Source organism: Bactrocera tryoni, chromosome 1, assembly GCF_016617805.1.
Source record: "Bactrocera tryoni isolate S06 chromosome 1, CSIRO_BtryS06_freeze2, whole genome shotgun sequence".
In the NCBI taxonomy this organism is placed as follows: domain Eukaryota; kingdom Metazoa; phylum Arthropoda; class Insecta; order Diptera; family Tephritidae; genus Bactrocera; species Bactrocera tryoni.
This window is the reverse complement of record NC_052499.1, coordinates 31,006,376-31,024,223: the sequence shown is the minus strand read 5'-3', so window position 1 is coordinate 31,024,223 and position 17,848 is coordinate 31,006,376. Positions and strand designations below refer to the sequence as shown.

The window sequence follows — 17,848 nt, the reverse complement described above, 5'->3', positions numbered from 1 at the left end:
ATTCGTTGAAAATAAAATTAATAGATAATAGCACTGTATCTATACATATAGCTATTAATGTACGCAAGTTTGCACAAGTTAAGGAAATCGCATGATCCTGTTATGACAATATAAATTTACCATATTACAAAGTGATTTCCACTTCGGTGATAGTTACAAGTGCTTAAATAACAACGACGGAAAACTATTGATTTTTCGTATTGTTTATGCGATGAAGCTCACAATATCGATTCAATATAACTCAGTTGATAATATATTCTTTATCTACCCTTTCATTTTGCCATTATAAGGTACACACACTATATCAAATTGCTATCAAATGTGGCAATATACACCATAGTTCATAGAGGAGACTTGTATAATAACAAGTATATTTAATAATATTCAACTTGTAAAGCTGTACTGGCAAATCTATATTTAGGTAACTTATTTTTATTTTCCGTTAATAAATTTATTAAATCATTAAATTTTGTAAGCAAAAGAAGTAGAATTGAATAAATTCATATTTTTGAAACGCGACAGAAATATGAAATATGTATATACATATGTACATAGGTATTTCTGTATTTCGAATCAGCTGATGAAGGAAATCCAGCGGATTTTAGATTCGAAAGTCAAATTACTCTTCATCAAATCAATACTCAAATAAACCATTTTTTCTTAATGAATATCGAAATACATATTGTAAAAACTACATGAACCAGTATCGTCGTTGTAAAATATACTCCGAAGAATCTTTTTCTATAATTGTTTCTAATTATTTTTAACATTTTCTAAATAAAATATGAATAAATATTAAATAGTTATGTTAGTTTGAACTTATTAATGGTTCCTATGAAAACTAACTGGGGATTTAAAAGCTATATAAAGTTAAAATTAAGAGAAGAAAAATAATCTAAATTCTTTATAATAAAGGCTTTTACATCAAAACATCGTATTAATACGCGGTGACTTCTATTTATAATCACAATTTTTATACAAGTTAATTTATAATACATCTGCATATAAAATAAAAGATATTATATAAAATATAGAACATTTCAACGGAGTTTGATCCTGCAGCATTTTAAATTTTTCTAGTGCCTAGTAGCAACCCCACTATAGCGCATGCCACGCACGCGCAGTCTTTTCCCCCTATTACGCTCATCAAGTATTAAGCAACGACAATGCAAACGAAAGACATCTGCCTCTTTTGCCTTGCAATGCCGTTGTAGCGAAGCTTTCCAGATGTCCTTTATCACAATTTTTTTTTAATTTTTCCTAAATAGGTGTGTATATGTATGTATGTGTATTTTTTCTTTGTTAAGGAAGTCGCATTGCCGAGGGATGAATACCATTTTCTGCAAGATAAGAACCCAACAACAGTCTAGAACTCACCCTACGATGATCTCCAATAGCGCACATTGCGCCAGGCGACGGTCTCTGCGGTTCAGCAAATATCGCTGATCGTCAGCGAGGAAAACAGGCTCTATTGTATATATTTTCTGCATGTCTGTGTGTACATCTATGCTTACGTGTGTACGTATGTATGTACATATATCCTTCCTGCAAGGATATGGTATGAGCTTCTTTGATAATTCGGCACGGCATGATAAGCAATAACCACCCTTAAACCCACACTCACATTCGTGAAACTTTATGCTCTAGCCGCATACGACAATAACGAGTACTTAATTACATTTGTACGGGAATACGTGTGCCGTTAAATATAAAGGCGAGACGATATTTTCTGTTAGGCAATGCAATGCAGAAAAATTGTGTTATGGCACGAGTCACGGCGATGTCTCCTTCTCCATTTATTCAGCTTCTTTATTTGCTCTCTATTCGTAGTTTTTTTATATAACTTCATTGTTGTTGTCTGATGGAAACGCCGATCGAGCTTCTTTCATCGTTTTGGAAACACATCTGGTGCATACAAAGCTTGAGAGCTATTCGGCCAGCCTACTTTGTGCCTGTGTTTGCGTACAGTTAGTACCAATAATCCGCATTCCCAAAGTACTTACATACATACATATGTACATAAGTATGTATGTACATATGTATGTATATCTTATGTTGCATTTATTTTAAGATCTCATCTTTTTGCTATAAACAATGTTTGAATATTTTATTCTACGTGGCTCTTGCATTAACGTTTATTTACGCAAAAATTCCTTTATAACAATCATAATATCTGTCAATATTAGGTATTTAATGTAACTTGATTATTACAAAATATCTGTAAACCCTTCACAGATATAAAAATATCTTTATTCTGATTTTTATCATTCTGTTTGTATGGACTATAGTAGTCCGATATGGGCAATATCTTAGGAGATTGTGATGTGGTTTGGGTGGCAACTACAGTCATCCAATCTTAACAATTCTTTCGGAGAATGCATCATATACTTAAACAATAATCCGTCCCAAATCTTGTGCAAATATCTCGTCAAATGAAAAACCTGTGATTCAGTTTGTATTACAGCTACATACCTACTTACATTTCAACCGGTATCGGTGATTCCGACAGTATATATACACAAACGGAAATACAAATGGCCTTGGCTAAATTGACTCCGCTCGTTATGCTGATCATTTATACATATACATATCTACATCGTTGTAAACTTAATATACCCTGCTCAGAGTATAAGAATTATACAATTATGAATGTAAAAATTTAAAATTATGCATATTCTAGGTCTATTTGTGCGATCCTCGAGATCTTGCTTGCAATCTACAACCAAATTGATTAACATTCGATTAGCTAACCCAGCTCGTAATTTTAAAATCTTAGCAGCCGTAATTGCAGTGTTTCCACTAGTTGCATCCTTGCATCCTTGAAATGTATGTATGCCTAAATCATCGTTTTTGGTTTACACTATTATATCCTCATATTCTTCATATTGAATATATGTATACTCATTAAACATAGTGTTTGTTCCACTGTACGCATAGGTCATCTTCGTATATTACTGTTTAAGTTGCCAAAATTTGCGATTATGTTTTCATCCCCTTTCAGTTAAATCTTCAATGCAATCGTATGTTGCAACAATACTGTTTTGTAGATATTTATGTTTGTTGTTTTTTTATACTTTTTATTTTTCCTTAGTCTTTACATTCTCCCCTCACCACATACATAAACTCGTATGAGCGCTTCCTAATTTTAGAACCTCGCGCACCCTTCCTCAAAAGTTATTAACTTCAATACGGTATCCTTCATTTCCCTTTAGCACATTATCCTCCCTCCCAGTTATGCTGGCATAGAGGTTCTGTGCGATATATTCTGTCACCTATAGCCAATAGCTTGTTACTTATAGACTTCGACTGGAATCTCGATGCACATGCTTGTGCATATACTCACACACTTCTTTGTATGTGTGTATGTCCTTGTTGAGCTCATAAGTCTATAGCAGTGCCCATGAATTCAAATGCAGCTGCCGCTATAGTCTTTTTATGTGAGTTTGCCTGCACACACATTCACATACTTTATTATGCTGTGTACATATGAGCAGGATTGGTACTTCACAGTGGTTAGCAAGCTGGAATCTAGCAGGAAATATAAACAAATTCAATTTTTGTCTTATTTAATTCTTGTTCTCTTTAGTTATTTTAAAATATAACATTTTCACATGCCACCTTCATAAATACGTACAATATATTTAATTTCGAGTAATATCAGAACAATCGCGCAGGTTATTATTATAACAATAATAAATTTATAAATGTGATGTGAAATATTCTGATATTCATATGGATTGATGTTTACCTAAGGAAAACTATGTTACATATGTGTTATGTACATACACATATAGTATAATTACAACACTACTTTATAAAAACAATGCCACTTCTCAAACATTGTTGAATGATACTGACCAGGATACACTATTTACGATATGTATGCACATTAATAGTGTTGAAAACTATTTAAATTCATTAAACTTATATTAGTATTTAGTTTCATTATTATTTTTGGCAACGTAAATATTTTAATCGTTCGAAATTTCTTATGAAGTCGGTGCATCGCCGCGCTGAAAGAACACGTACAGATGTATAGATGTACAGATTTGACACACAAACCGAACTGTCTTTGTTTAATTCAATAGCAACTTTGTTTACAAATAAAAATTTTAATCTCTCGATTTTGACTCTTATACAAGAAAGCATTTACACTTCACGCCCCTTAAGTATTAAACCCGCCATCAATAACCACAACGAGTCATAAACGACATACGAAAAACCATCAGCCTCAAGTGCCTCTTTTCCATTACGTCAATATAAACAATTCAACCAAAAATCATAACTTTTTATGAAACTTTACTTGCTCGCAAGACATGCCAATGGTGACTGAGTGGAAGTCTTGCCTTCGCCTTGGCGTTTCTTTGCGGTCGGTTTGTAGCGTCATTAACAGCAACCTCTCCTTAAGGAATAACATTTGCTGCAAAGAATGTCTCGCAACAGGAAACAAATCAAAGAATTCCATGGGCAGACAATGAAATTCCGATAGTTGCAAAACGGCAGGTAGAAAGAGCGAGCACGACAATAAAGAGCGAGAGTGAAGGTAATTGAAAAGTCGTTCACAAGATGAGTATATTTCACTCTGAATTCGCCGTAGCTTCCGCTAGAGAATTCAAGTTTCTCCCAGCTCTTCATACTGCTATTTAAGTTGTGACACGTTTACTACATTGCTGCATAACATCTTGTAAGTAGTTCTTTGGGTGTGTGTGCTCTCTGTAAGATACTTTGCTCACGCTACTTTGCTGACGTCCTAAGTTGACAGCGCTGCAAACGTTCGTATTGACGAGGCGCCGTCGCAGCCAACGCAGCCAACGCTAACGCCGAAGTCGTTGCTGGTGTGAGTTTTCTTGGGACGACGCAGAGCCATACACATATAAACGCTGCAAACATATGTATGTATATGCTTAAGTAGAATGGTGGTGGTTTCTGTAGATTTTGTTATTATTTAACTTCTTTATATACTTTCTTACATTTTCTTATTCGCTAGTTTCTTGAGCCAACAAAAATAATATAATACAGGAGAGCCATTTCCAATTGGACTCAACTACATCGACCAATAAGAAAAGCCCATATGTAAAGCTTTAAAAGAGAAGCATTTTCTAATTTGATAGTGATGAAGCTAATATGTACATTTGTAAATAGTATTTGCTTTAATTGTGTTGATGGCAGAACAGTGAGGCATTTAACAAATCAGTATGCTTGACTTGATTGCTTTGGTGCCTCTGGAGTTGTAGGCATTACTCAAGGATTTTTTATTAATGGTATATGTATGTGTTTGTATACATAACTATGAACAAATGTACTATGTGTGTATATAAATTATGTGTTACATAGCTTTTCCGCAATAAACTCTTTAAACTTTTAATACAATTTCCCACACTGTGTGCAACATATACATACATATACATGTGCATTTTTTAATTTTAGGTTGCGAAATTTTTTATTGTTAGTTATAGGTTTGTTATACATACTACATACAATACATATGCAATATAACTTATCCGCTGCATTGAGTAGGTTTTCTAAGCAAAAATGTATATTTCTATTACATATACTATTTTACACAAAATATGGTCTCAGTAGAAAATCGCATTGGCAGGAGGAACGCCAGGCGTTGCGGCTACTTTGTCAAACGGTGGGTGAAGGTGGTCAGCAGCCAAGTAGAGGTCAGACATTGATGATAAAAGAAAGGCAAAAAGTAACATAGAAAAATCGAAAAAGAGGAATAAAAGCAAAGAACACAAATATTTACTACACATAAAAATGCAAAATTTGAAGAATGGCAACGTATTCAAATTAGGCCATCAAAAAGATCATAAGACATATTCTTGAAGCGATCATTTTAACTAGATAGTTAAATGTAAATGGTCCTATCGCAGCCGCAGAATCAGCGTTACTCTTCAGAAGGCTAATGTTTCCAATTGTTTTAACTTTTATCATGTGTATAATTAGGTCAATAATAGGCAAATATTTGTCTCAATCCCTTAAATTTAGGCTTGGATTATTATATGTAGTGGCAATAACGTTTTTCCTTTATTTTAAATGGTATTTAATGTTCATATGTATACCATAGCCAGTCTTGTTTATTTATATACATATGTACATAATGTATATGCCTATATGTATGACTTTCCATTTATAATCCTTTGGAAAACATGCAAAAGTACCAGCTGTTAGATAACATACGATGATTTACTTAGCATGTTATTAGAATAATTATGTAAGTATTAGTTCAAATCCTCAGAGTTTTACATTCCAACAATAACAAGCTCACTACATACATAAGTATGTGTATCTACATGCTTTTAACTGTGTCTACACTTTAAATGCAGGAACTTCTAAACACTTGTAAAGTAATCCCAAGGCAATTTCTTTTACTTTGTGTGATTTTCCAAAAGGAAAGTAGAACAAACTAACCAAAGGATACAACTTTAGTATCACGGAAATTGCAACATTGTCAAAGGAAGCAATGGCCATAATAAGTTTCCCCTAAATACATCTTATCTTAGTACCAACAAGACTCTTGAATCGCTTTTAGCAACATGCACACACTCTAAGTAATATACATACATATATACATACACATGACAGCTCATATGCACTTCACTTGGTCATCATCGTTAAAAACACACAAGTGAACAGGTAGATGTTTATGTTAGCGGAAAGAAGGACTTCACCGGGAATGGCGATCATTTGCCGGTACAAAGCACAAGCATCCACTTATCTGATGGTGATTGTAAATGTAAACATTTCAGTTACTTTGAAACGAAAAGCGCACACACTGGCCGGAAAGTCAAAGCCCGTCTCACACGTTCGACGAAGAAAAGTATGTGGCTACCAATATACTCATCGACATACATATGTACGTGTTGGTACATACATACTTCAGCAGGAGTGAATTTCAGTCTCATTATAAGCCCATAGTAATGTTTGATTTATGCAACTTTCGCCTACGTAGTCTTACATACTTAATGTTCACCTATGTATGCAAATGTAATTTTGGGTGAATATTTAAGTCCTTACAACGAGCAAAGAAAAAAGTATGCATACACAAGGTGAAGAGAATATCACACTTCCATACACATGTATACATATACAAGGCAATATACACATACCGATGTATATATGTAAGTGCATCTTATCAGACACACAGCCAAATAACCTTATGAAATATACTGCATGCATAGACACCTTGTAGGATCTCTTTAAAGCGGAATTAATGCGCTTGGATGCAGCAGTTCGATGTCCAATACAGAGTTTCCCTAAGTCATAATGATAATCTAAAATGCTGCTTTGAATATATTGAAAATTGCGAATGCTCGCACGCGACTAATTCGATTCCTTCTGAGTTCAACTTAGTTTTAAGCTCCCACAATTTGTCTTTCGCACGTTTCATGAACCACTATCTTATTGTGTTCACAAAAGGTGCAATTGCAACGATTTGAAAATTGCATTAAAAGAGTACAATAAATATAGAGCATTGAAATCGATATGAAGGACGCCCGCATATAGCATACGTATTTCAAGTCCATTGGATCTTCAATCGAAACGTGCGTCTTCACTTGAGATGCAAATGCCGCATGCCACATTTTGACTCCGCTCGCCATATGTCTTCTCTCTACAAACCATCTACAGACGATCATCACAATGTGCCCATTGTCTATTTGTTCATTGGCAATGTGCAAAAGTAGGCATATCACATGTCCTCCGCGAATATGAACAAGGCTTTGCAGAAGGTATCTCTAGAGCAACATATGTACATACATATATACTCGTAAGTGGTACATGCCATACATATGTACATGTGCGATTGTGCATCGCCGGCTGGCTTTCTACTTGCCACAGCGCGCTGGCGCTGCTGCCGCATCTATTGTTTGCCAAATCGTTTAAATGTGATTTTTTAACATCTGATCCAATTGACGGAAATGCATCTTTAACCTCTTGCCAACGCACCCGATTGACTGTCTGCCTTGATAGCTCGTACAATAAGCAACTTGGTGAAGATACAGTTGTTTCTGCGCTGTTTGTATTGATTTCGCATCGAGCGCCCAAATAAAGGAGCATTATAATTCTAACACCGTCATCTGCTGTCTTTGATGTTTGTATTGTTTGGCGCAATAAGGAGTGCCACCAGTGCAATTCCTGCTGTTGTCTAACTCATCGTTGGAAATGCAGCGGAGATGCTCTTTCAGGTGTGAATACTTGAGGTCTACGATACGCGCTGCGGGTTAACTGTGCCTATTTGTTGTTCTTTGGGTGTATGTGTGTAAGGAAGCAAGTTGCCTGCTGACGTGTATTCGCATTAAGCATTTATATTGTTATTTGCTAATAGAAATTTGTTACATAAAAGAACAGTTAGTGGTGTGGAAGCACCTATTTTTAGCGGTAATTGAGATTGAATTATCAAACGTGTATTTAATACTTAGTATGTAACTTATGTGCAGTGAGCGCATCATGCCTCTATAATAATTGTTGGAATCAATAAACTAACCTCAAGGATTTGCATTGAACATTGCTACAAATATACTTGTAATCAATCATTTACTTGTTCCTGGTTACTAAAAGCGGTTGCAATCAATCCCAACACACAAAGCTAGTTTCATTGCGTTAAATTAAGAAAAGCTTTCAACATTTTTAATCTACAGAGATTCTCTATTGACACCTTCTTCATCTTGCAACTATGAGAGAAGGAGGGACGTAAAAGTCAATGAATTATTTGTGGGGAAAAGCATTTAAGGCGCTCTAAAGCGTTTCCAACAACATTTGTAATAATGATCAGGCGAAATGAATTATTTCGCTACAAAAACAAAGAGGCAGTGCACAATATGCGTACAAATATTTGAATGTAAAGGAATAAGGACAGTAAATGGAAAAGTAGAAGCGTACGAAGACTAAGGAAGAAAATGAAACCGGCAAATGAAACGTTGCATGGTGCTTTTAATCAATCCTCTTGTTGCTGCAATACTTACATAAAATTCACAATTTATTATCAAACACTTGCTGCAGGCCAACAGCAATGACTGAGCAACGCTTGTTACACAAAAAGCTATAAGGCCTACTACAATCCCATTTCGTTATTTTCGTTCGGCAAATGACAGCTCGAGAGCGGTACGGCTTGAAGACTTTGCCACCAATTGGTGGTCGAATAACAAATCAGAAAACGACAAGAAAAAGCATGGGAAGGTATGAAGAAATACCAAAGTTAAATGGAAAACAAAAAAAATGTTAACTTCGGTAGTACCGAAGTTCCAATACTCTTCATAAATGCAAACGATTCCTTCGAAAAAAACTTGATTTTGATCGGTCAGTGGGTATGGCAACTACATATATTCTACTATATAGTGCTCCGATCTGAACAATTTCTTTGGAGAATGCACCGTTAACCCAACACTTCTTGCTGAGAAAAGGAAAAATCAGGGACAGTTTCGTGGCAAACTTAATATACCCTGTTCCGGGTATAATAATCGAATGAATAAAAGTTTATAAAGAGTTAACAGCAATATTTACGTAGTTATACCCTAAACAGGGTATATTAAGTTTGTCACGAAGTTTGTAACGCCCAGAAGGAAGCGTCGGAGACCCTATAAAGTATATATATATTATATAAATGATCAGTATGTTGAGCTGAGTCGATTTAGCTATGTCCGTCTGTCTGTCTGTCTGTCTGTCCGTCTGTCCGTCCGTCTGTCTGTATATATGTATACGAACTAGTCCCTCAGTTTTTAAGATATCGTTTTGAAATTTTGAAACCGTCATTTTCTCTTCAAGAAGCTACTCATTTGTTGGAACTGTCGATATCGGACCACTACAACATATATGTAGCTGTAATACAAACCGAACGATCGGAATCAAGTTCTTGTGTCACGAAATTTGACATGGATTACTGCTTAAGGTAATGACATAATCTTCGAAAAAATTGTGCAGATCGAATTACTATAGCATATAGCTTCAATACAAACTGGACACATAGTTACTAAAAGAAATGCACCTGTGAAGGGTATATCAGCTTCGGTGCAGCTGAAGTTAACTTTTTTTCTTGCTATTAATTAACTTTACCGCAATAAAACAAGCAACAGAAAAGGAATGAGAAGAAATCAGTTCAGAGTTCAGTATCTAGTACAATGATTAAAAAGTTACATATTTAATTTCTCAGATTTTACATTTCAGGTGATACATTTAGATGAGATAAAATATTTTTTCGAAGCACATACCTCGTTACTTATACCTTGTTGTTGCTGTGAAGGTTGACAATGTTGCTCAAAACTTAACACTATTGAACCTAAAATAATGAAGAATTAATTTCAATTTGCCAAAATATGCAAAGCGGTGCCAGCTTAGAGGAAAATTTGCACGTGTGAGCAATATTGTTTTTCTAAAAGATGAACTCATGGAACAATAGAAGGCATTAGGCTTATCCAAATAGGGATGAATGAACCATCAGGTACCTGTAAAGTTGTTATGAAAGGAAAAACAAGTGTATGCATGGCACACCGATTAAATTTGTTTTCTTTTTTGAATGGGTTTGAGGTCCAATCCTGTCGCATTCATAAGTATCAAGTGTGCGAAAGGGAATGAGTGATATACATATGTACTCGTAAAATGGTTCTATGACTACATTGCAATTGTGTCAACATTGCTTGCACTATTGTGTCACCATTAGTTATGCGCAGTTTCTTTGTAGAAAAATTTGCATTTTTTATTGTATTTGTAATTTCTGCCGATCGATTGTAGCTAATATTTTGTTTCAATGCTCTTTAATGCATATTCATATGTATGTATGTATGTATGTAAGAACATACATATTTAGAAATGTGGCGGGGTTTCATTGCTTAAAATTATTTTTTTGATCTATAACTGTTAGTTTGGTATAATTTGTGCTCTTACGATTTATAGTCATATATGTACATATGTACATACATAAGTACAAAGTGAGCCGCTTTCGGTCTTAACTATGTAGATAACCACTTTTTCAACATAGCAAACAAATTTGCGATGGTGTGGAGCAAACGCAAAACTATAAACTTTAGTTACGAAATTAGCGACACTTGCAGCTTATTTAGCCGAATTTATGTTAAGGAAAGTGAGGTACATCCTAATGGTTCGCAAAAAGCATCGGATGTAAATACAAGGTCCAGAAACGGATTTATATTTGCAAAGCACGCGATATCAACAATATGCCGAAAACTCTGTCAATAAAATAGTAACACAAGACACAAAAAAATGTTCTTATTGTTTCCAATAATGGAAAATTTTGCTTTTGTGCGTGCGTTCGAATCGATACTGTGCTGCCAGCATTAGATGCAAAACGAGTTCAAGGGATTTACACTCACAACGGATGGATTTTACGCACTTTTGTCACACATGTGCGAAATTTAAGGACAGAAATGTTTCGCTGAATGATAAGCATGATCAGCAGTTTTAGGAGTTGCAATAGAAATACTCACCCGTGTTATTATGGTTAATGAAAAGTTGAAAAATATCTCAAGTGTTTTCTGTATTCTATAAGCTGACGATCAGAAGACAATTCTGTGGAGATCGCATTCCACAACAAAGAATTTTCGCACGCAAATGGTGTTTGTCTTCATTCGACGCTTTGTTACTTTCACTTTTCCATTGACAGTCCTATTGTTCCTGCCACTTGCGGGTTGCCAAGATTTAAAGGGTTGTGCTGCCATCGCGATAGGAAATTGCGGTTTCCCATTCGCTTTGATAGCTGAAGATTCCATCTGCTTTGAAGAGAAGCGCGACCCGAAGTCGTATATCAATTATGAATTGTTTCCCCAAAATCAACGTGAATTTATCTTGTGTTAATTTTTCCGTACTCTCATAAAAGTATTCCTAGCAAAATTTCCAAGCGAATTTTGTAAAATGACTTCTGCGGAGGAGAGCTCGAAGTTGGACGCATTAGTGTGGTTTTGAATGTGTGGTTTAGAGTTGAACAAACAATTGCTCAGCTTGTAGTTTCTGCATTACTTATTATTATCTGTGGATGCAGCTGAAAATTTCGCTCCTGCTGTTACTTTGTACACTTTTGGCATAAACCTATTGAAAGGTGTTAAAATACTTGCAGACATTGCAGCAGTTTTTTTCTAACTTTCCTAATGGAAGAACGTTTGTTCAATAAGTATATGAGTTTTCACCTTTCAACACCAAGAAAGTATAAAGACTGTTTTTCTTGTTGGCGTTATCATTTTACTGAGAGTGAATTGTCATTTCAAAACTTTTGGAAACGGTGCTGATATGTCAGTCATTAGTAAGAACTTAACACGGACCTCTTTTGGTTATGTAAACGTCGCTGATATATTTAAATTTTCGCCAAGATTGGTGCATACCCTACACCCCACCCATACAAGAACTTAATTTTTATCGTTCAGTTTGTGGAACAGTTATATACTATAGTAGTCCGATATCGCGATTCCAACAAATGGGCGGATTCTTAAGGAGAAGTGTGCGAATATCTGAACAACTGAGGGGTTAGTTCGTGTAAATTCAGCAGATGTAGTTACTGACATCAACTAAGCTTCATGGAAACTTAATACACCGTATACTGTATAGGGTATAAAATTCACAAATTTAATGAACTAAAACTAACCAAGGCATCTTTTTAAGCAAAAAAAAATTAGAATCGACCCGCCATATCAGGACCAAATTCGGTATGAGGTACAAGTATATTTAACCATGCAACTCATTCTTATCAACATTTGGAATCAGAACAGACTATAAAACATACAAACAAAAACTCATGAATATTCGTAATGGCATGGAGTTGATAGCGGTCAGTTTCGTATGAGCATGTCAACATCCCGAAAGAACCAAATCAAAGTACAGCGACATGTTGAACGATGCACAGACTTTGGACGCAGCAATGTATTCAGGAATGAATAAAGGCGCATTTAATGTTCAAGCCATGGTACGAGAACACATGTATTCAAATACCATACTCATTTCTTGTTGCACTAAAGTCGGTGTACCATTCGATTCCTCAAACCTAAATTGGGAGGCTGATATTGGAATGAGTGGATTGCTATGAGTAATTGGTAGTCAAGATTTTATGCGCTTTTAATGTTTCTTAGTTACATTGTAGTATATGTCAAGTTTGAGAATAATATCGCCTCTAGTATTACAACAATATCAACATATTACACTTACCATAGGTCCACCCAAAGGAGGTATAACTCTGACCAGTTCAATATTGTAATGGTTCTACAAAAGTTTGCTAAATTCAAATATAAATGGACAATTTGAAATATAATTTTTTAATTTTTAACCGTGCCCGATCAGTTCGGGAGTACTGTAACAGAAGTGTTTGGCATGAGCACTGTGCATAAAATGCAGCAAATGTGGTATGAGTACATATTCGCAAGTGTTTATGGTTTTGGGGATGCATCGCCAACCAAAGAGAAGCGCATAAGCAATGCCAAAAATGCATTTTAGGAGCACTTATGTACATACCGCATGCAAGCTGCCCCCACCGTGCGCCAATACTGGACGTGAGTGAGTGTACGTAAAAAAACTTGGAGAAAACAAAGCATGAGCAAAAATACTTACTAGTATTACAAATGTTTTCTTTGGGGTTGCAATTGCATTTATATGTGTACAGCACAACAGCTAAACAAACATACGTATGCAGTTTATGTCTCGCAGCGCGCAAAATTTGAGGGCCCCAAGTACATAACGCATACAGGCAAGTTTCAACATGAGACTGCATTGCACTGCATTGCAAGCCTACTGCTTGGGTTTTTACATAGATTTCGGGTAGACCGACAGTCCAACAAAGTTTGCATCGACCAAACGCAATCAAAGCCAAAAGTGCAACGCCACGCCAACACAAAATGGCCGCTGCTGCCACCTATTCTGAACAGTTCTACTCAGCGACATTTAGCCAAACTGCCTTTGGTTGCATGTGACGGCCCAAGCCACAGCGCAGCAATTTATGAATCGATCGCGTCTTCCACGCCACTCATTGGCCACTGGATGAGCTTGCGAAATTGCAAATAATGAACTTTCCGTGGCGGTTTTGTTTGCACTGAATGCAATTCAGGATTTTCATTTTCATTTTCATTTTTCTTGCATTCTTGTTAGCAATGCAGCAGCAAAGCATACACGTACGTTTAAGTCAACAGTCTAAAAGTCGTGATCGGCGCAGCGACCGGCACTCACTAATACCGGTCGAACGAATAAGCACAAAAGTAGATATTTATTATCCTCGCATCCTTGCGTATAAACACACATGTAGAAATGGCTGGCTGCAGGTTGGTATGTGCTGCGAAAAGCAATGGGTAAAAAGTGAAAATCAAATTTCAAATGCTGAGTCGCTTCGAGGATTGGGCTTCAATTGAAATTGGCCGGCGCAACAAAGCAGACGTATGTTGGACGTAAATTGCAATTGCCTTGGGTTGCCCTCATGAGCTGGCGTTCGCATCCCGGCCTCTGCATATATGGAAACAAAGTGGTGTAGCCACCGCGAAGTTTGCATTTCACGAGATGCAATTCGGTGCAGCAGCCAACTTTTCAATTAGAAAGATACGCTGCACTTATTCAGTACAATGATTTTTGCGTCCCCCTTCCGTTCCTTTCCGCCTGCCATAAGTACAGTCATCGGCATCGTCGTTGGTGCAGCGGTAAATATTGCATGATGTGCACATATTTCCGCTTGTTAGGCATATTTCTACAATTTTTGTGAGTTGCCATGAGTTTTTTTGCTTTTTTTTCGTTCTTCCTAATCTTTGGTAATAAGAGCGCATTATCTGCGCTCTGCCAAGTGCATTTAAGTTGTTGGCTGTGATAAGTTTGGCAAACAGCTCCCGTCTCCCGCTTACAGCTTGACGACCCATGATCTGCGTGCCTGCGTCTCCGAACAGTGCAAAGCACATCCACCGCAATCTATTTTGCATTCGTCGCATCTATGCAACACGGCACTTTCTGCTGCGTCTGATTTGTGGGTAACCTCGCAAAGTCGAATTTTAATTTATTTGCAACATTATGCACTTTTCGTAGGCTTACAACCATCACTAGCGCAGCAGGCAATTGTAATTATTTCAAGTGCTGCAGCACAATACGGTAACGTAGGCTGTGCATTGTTCGGCAGGCGTAAAATCAAAAAATACAAAAGCGGAATTGGAAACTAAAAACGATTTAATGCACTAGGAATTTATATACTTGCTCACACACACACACTTCCACATACATGTAGATAGTGAAACAAATATGTACATTGTTTGCACACATAAGAAAGAATTTTCCTTATTAGCACTACGTACATACATATATTCCCATGTCTATGAAGTTTTGCCTTTAGCTTTTTCGCACCGATAAACCACAATGGAAATCGGCAAGGCTTGAAAAACTGCTGTGACAGAATTCAGTCCGGACTCATTACTATTTGGGATTAAGTAAGTATTTTCGTCAATCGATCAATATTAGTGCCATCAAACGAACTTTCAGCATATTCGGAGGCGTGACGAAAAAATATATGTCTATCAAATTTGCGGAATCGCTGAAGAGATACGTTTATACTATAATAACCGAAGACATTCTCCACCGATCACGTTAAAATGTCGAACATACTCGACAAAAGGGTTCAACATGGTTGGCGCTTTGAACCTATCTCAATTTTTTGATGTGACCAATACCAATTTCGGTTCTTGGTTTAACAAAAATATGACAACCGAGATGTTTCAACCGCAGTCTTGCAACAGCTGGACAACGGAGCACAAAGAGCTCTTTGACAAATTGCGTTCGACAGATTTTTGCCTTACCGCATGAATGTCTATTGGAGAATGTCTAATAAGAACTCCTAAACATCGCTAAGAACAAGTATGTAATTTAGTTAATCTTCTCCGTTCTAAGTAGTTGTTGAACAGAGCTTGAGGATCCCCAGCTCGTTCGCAATGCGGTACAATTTGGACAAGGAGACAGTGGTGAAAAAGGAGCCGATCTTACTGGAGCTTATTTTACTAAACCGCAGTAACGTAACCAGCAACACTCAACTTTGATTTGTAGAATCTGTACTATACAATTATATAAGGATGTTGTCATAATGCTGCATTTTGGGTCTAATTTTCTTTTTTCTAAATCTGACAGATGTATTGAACATTTTTCCGAACAAAGTAAATACGTTTTAGCAATCAAATGTTCTTCAATATTTTTAAAATAAATAAGCTATGTTTGAGAACTCTGGAACGTATGTGCTCGTTAAACGATTTCGACGCGAAAATGCTGAAAACGCTTTAGCTCTGATAAGTGGGTCAAAACAAAAAGTCAGCAGCGTTAAGAAACAACCTCCGCAGCGTCCCAAGAAACCTGAAAAGGAAAACGAGGAAAGCAGGAAGAAAACGAAAGAAGCAGTCAAGAAACAAGATGTGCAATCGCATAATAAAACAGTCAGTGATACACCGTTTATAAGGGGAGTGATCTATTGGATAGAAACAATATTGTACTATGCAATATTTTATGCGGGATTATCCATCTTTTTTTACATTTGCTTTACGATATATAAACTAACGTTGCCAGAGGATGCTCCGCGAGCATCGAAATTGCAGCCTTCCTTAGTTTACTACCCCAACTATGAATCCTATTATCTTAACCGTATATCTTGGAATGCTTACGAGAAGAAGGACGTCGAACTTATTGTTACCAATATAAATACCTTTCTAGAAAAATTTGGTACGCGTCGCGAGTTCGGTAATTGCAGTGTGAATGATTCTTATGGTTACAAGACTCGTAATCCGTGTGTATTCCTGAAAGTTAACCGAATCGCGGGCTTTCAAGTGGATCCCATTGAAAATGCTCAGGAACTGCAAAGCAGAGAACGTGTTTTAAAAAGAGTCATTGACAGTCTTTCTCCAGACAAACGTAAGGGACGTCTATGGATATCATGCAAATCGAATTCTTGGGTTAATATCGAATATTTTCCTCAATCACGTTCAATACCCATGGAGCAAATAAACACCCAGCAACAACACGCGTATAAGACATATAATGGCTCCTCTTACTCTCAGGGTAATTACGACCATATTGTAACGATACAAATTATAAATATACCACAAGACCAGCTTTTCAATGTTAATTGCAAGATGTTTGCGAAAAATATTGAGAATGATGACAACAATAATCCGTGGATAGGTGGTGTCAGTTTCGACATGATTTTATTGACAGATTAGCATATAATAAAAACATTGGGAATCGCGGATATTTTGTGCATTTTTCTTTCCCGATTTGTTTTTAAAAAAGTTTTAAAGCTCTGTACATATCCATTTGAGAGGATTCCGCCTAGTTACACAGATATTTGGCAGAGATTCTCAAACTGACTGAACACGCATCATTTCCGGAGTATACCTACTGTTCAGAGAACTAATGAAATTTTAGATGTTGTCGGTAGTTTATGTTTATGATTAACTCTATAGTATAGATACATAGATAGATTCTATGCCTTTAAACCTAGCGTACTTATATATTAAACGAATATTAAAATATTTAATATTTTTTGTCACAGTGTAGATTGTATCCGCTCAGTTCAATCAGTTTATCTTTAAACGCGTTTTCCTAACAATCGCATGTACCAAAGTTGTTTTCGAAGACAAATCATCCGATCGCCTTGACTGTTTTCTGCTTATTTTGTATACATTGCCCATTAACTTTTCCGATTCTATGAAAAGTGTAGTTTCGGCGGACGAAAAATCATTTAATTTTAAGCAAATTCTCCCTTTTGGTTTTCAAAGTCTGACATTTTGTTAAATTTAAATATTTTTGTTTTTCACCACACATCGTGTGTCATTGTATAGAAAATGCCCAATTAATAACTTTTTTTAAGTTTTTGTGTCTAACATGGGGAGGTCGCATCACTGTA

At 36.2% G+C, this 17,848-nt stretch overlaps 2 protein-coding genes across 7 annotated transcripts in view; both read left to right on the top strand.

Moving 5' to 3' along the window:
• Positions 1-17,848, top strand: part of LOC120766805 (homeobox protein prospero) — a 101,881-nt gene that overhangs the window by 36,513 nt on the left and 47,520 nt on the right. The gene's annotated exons all lie outside the window — the stretch shown is intronic.
• On the top strand, positions 16,134-17,184 carry LOC120767223 (sodium/potassium-transporting ATPase subunit beta-1-like). Its single transcript, XM_040093084.1, has one exon. The coding sequence runs from the start codon at positions 16,164-16,166 to the stop codon at positions 17,160-17,162; it is 999 nt and encodes a 332-aa protein (XP_039949018.1). The 5' UTR covers positions 16,134-16,163; the 3' UTR covers positions 17,163-17,184.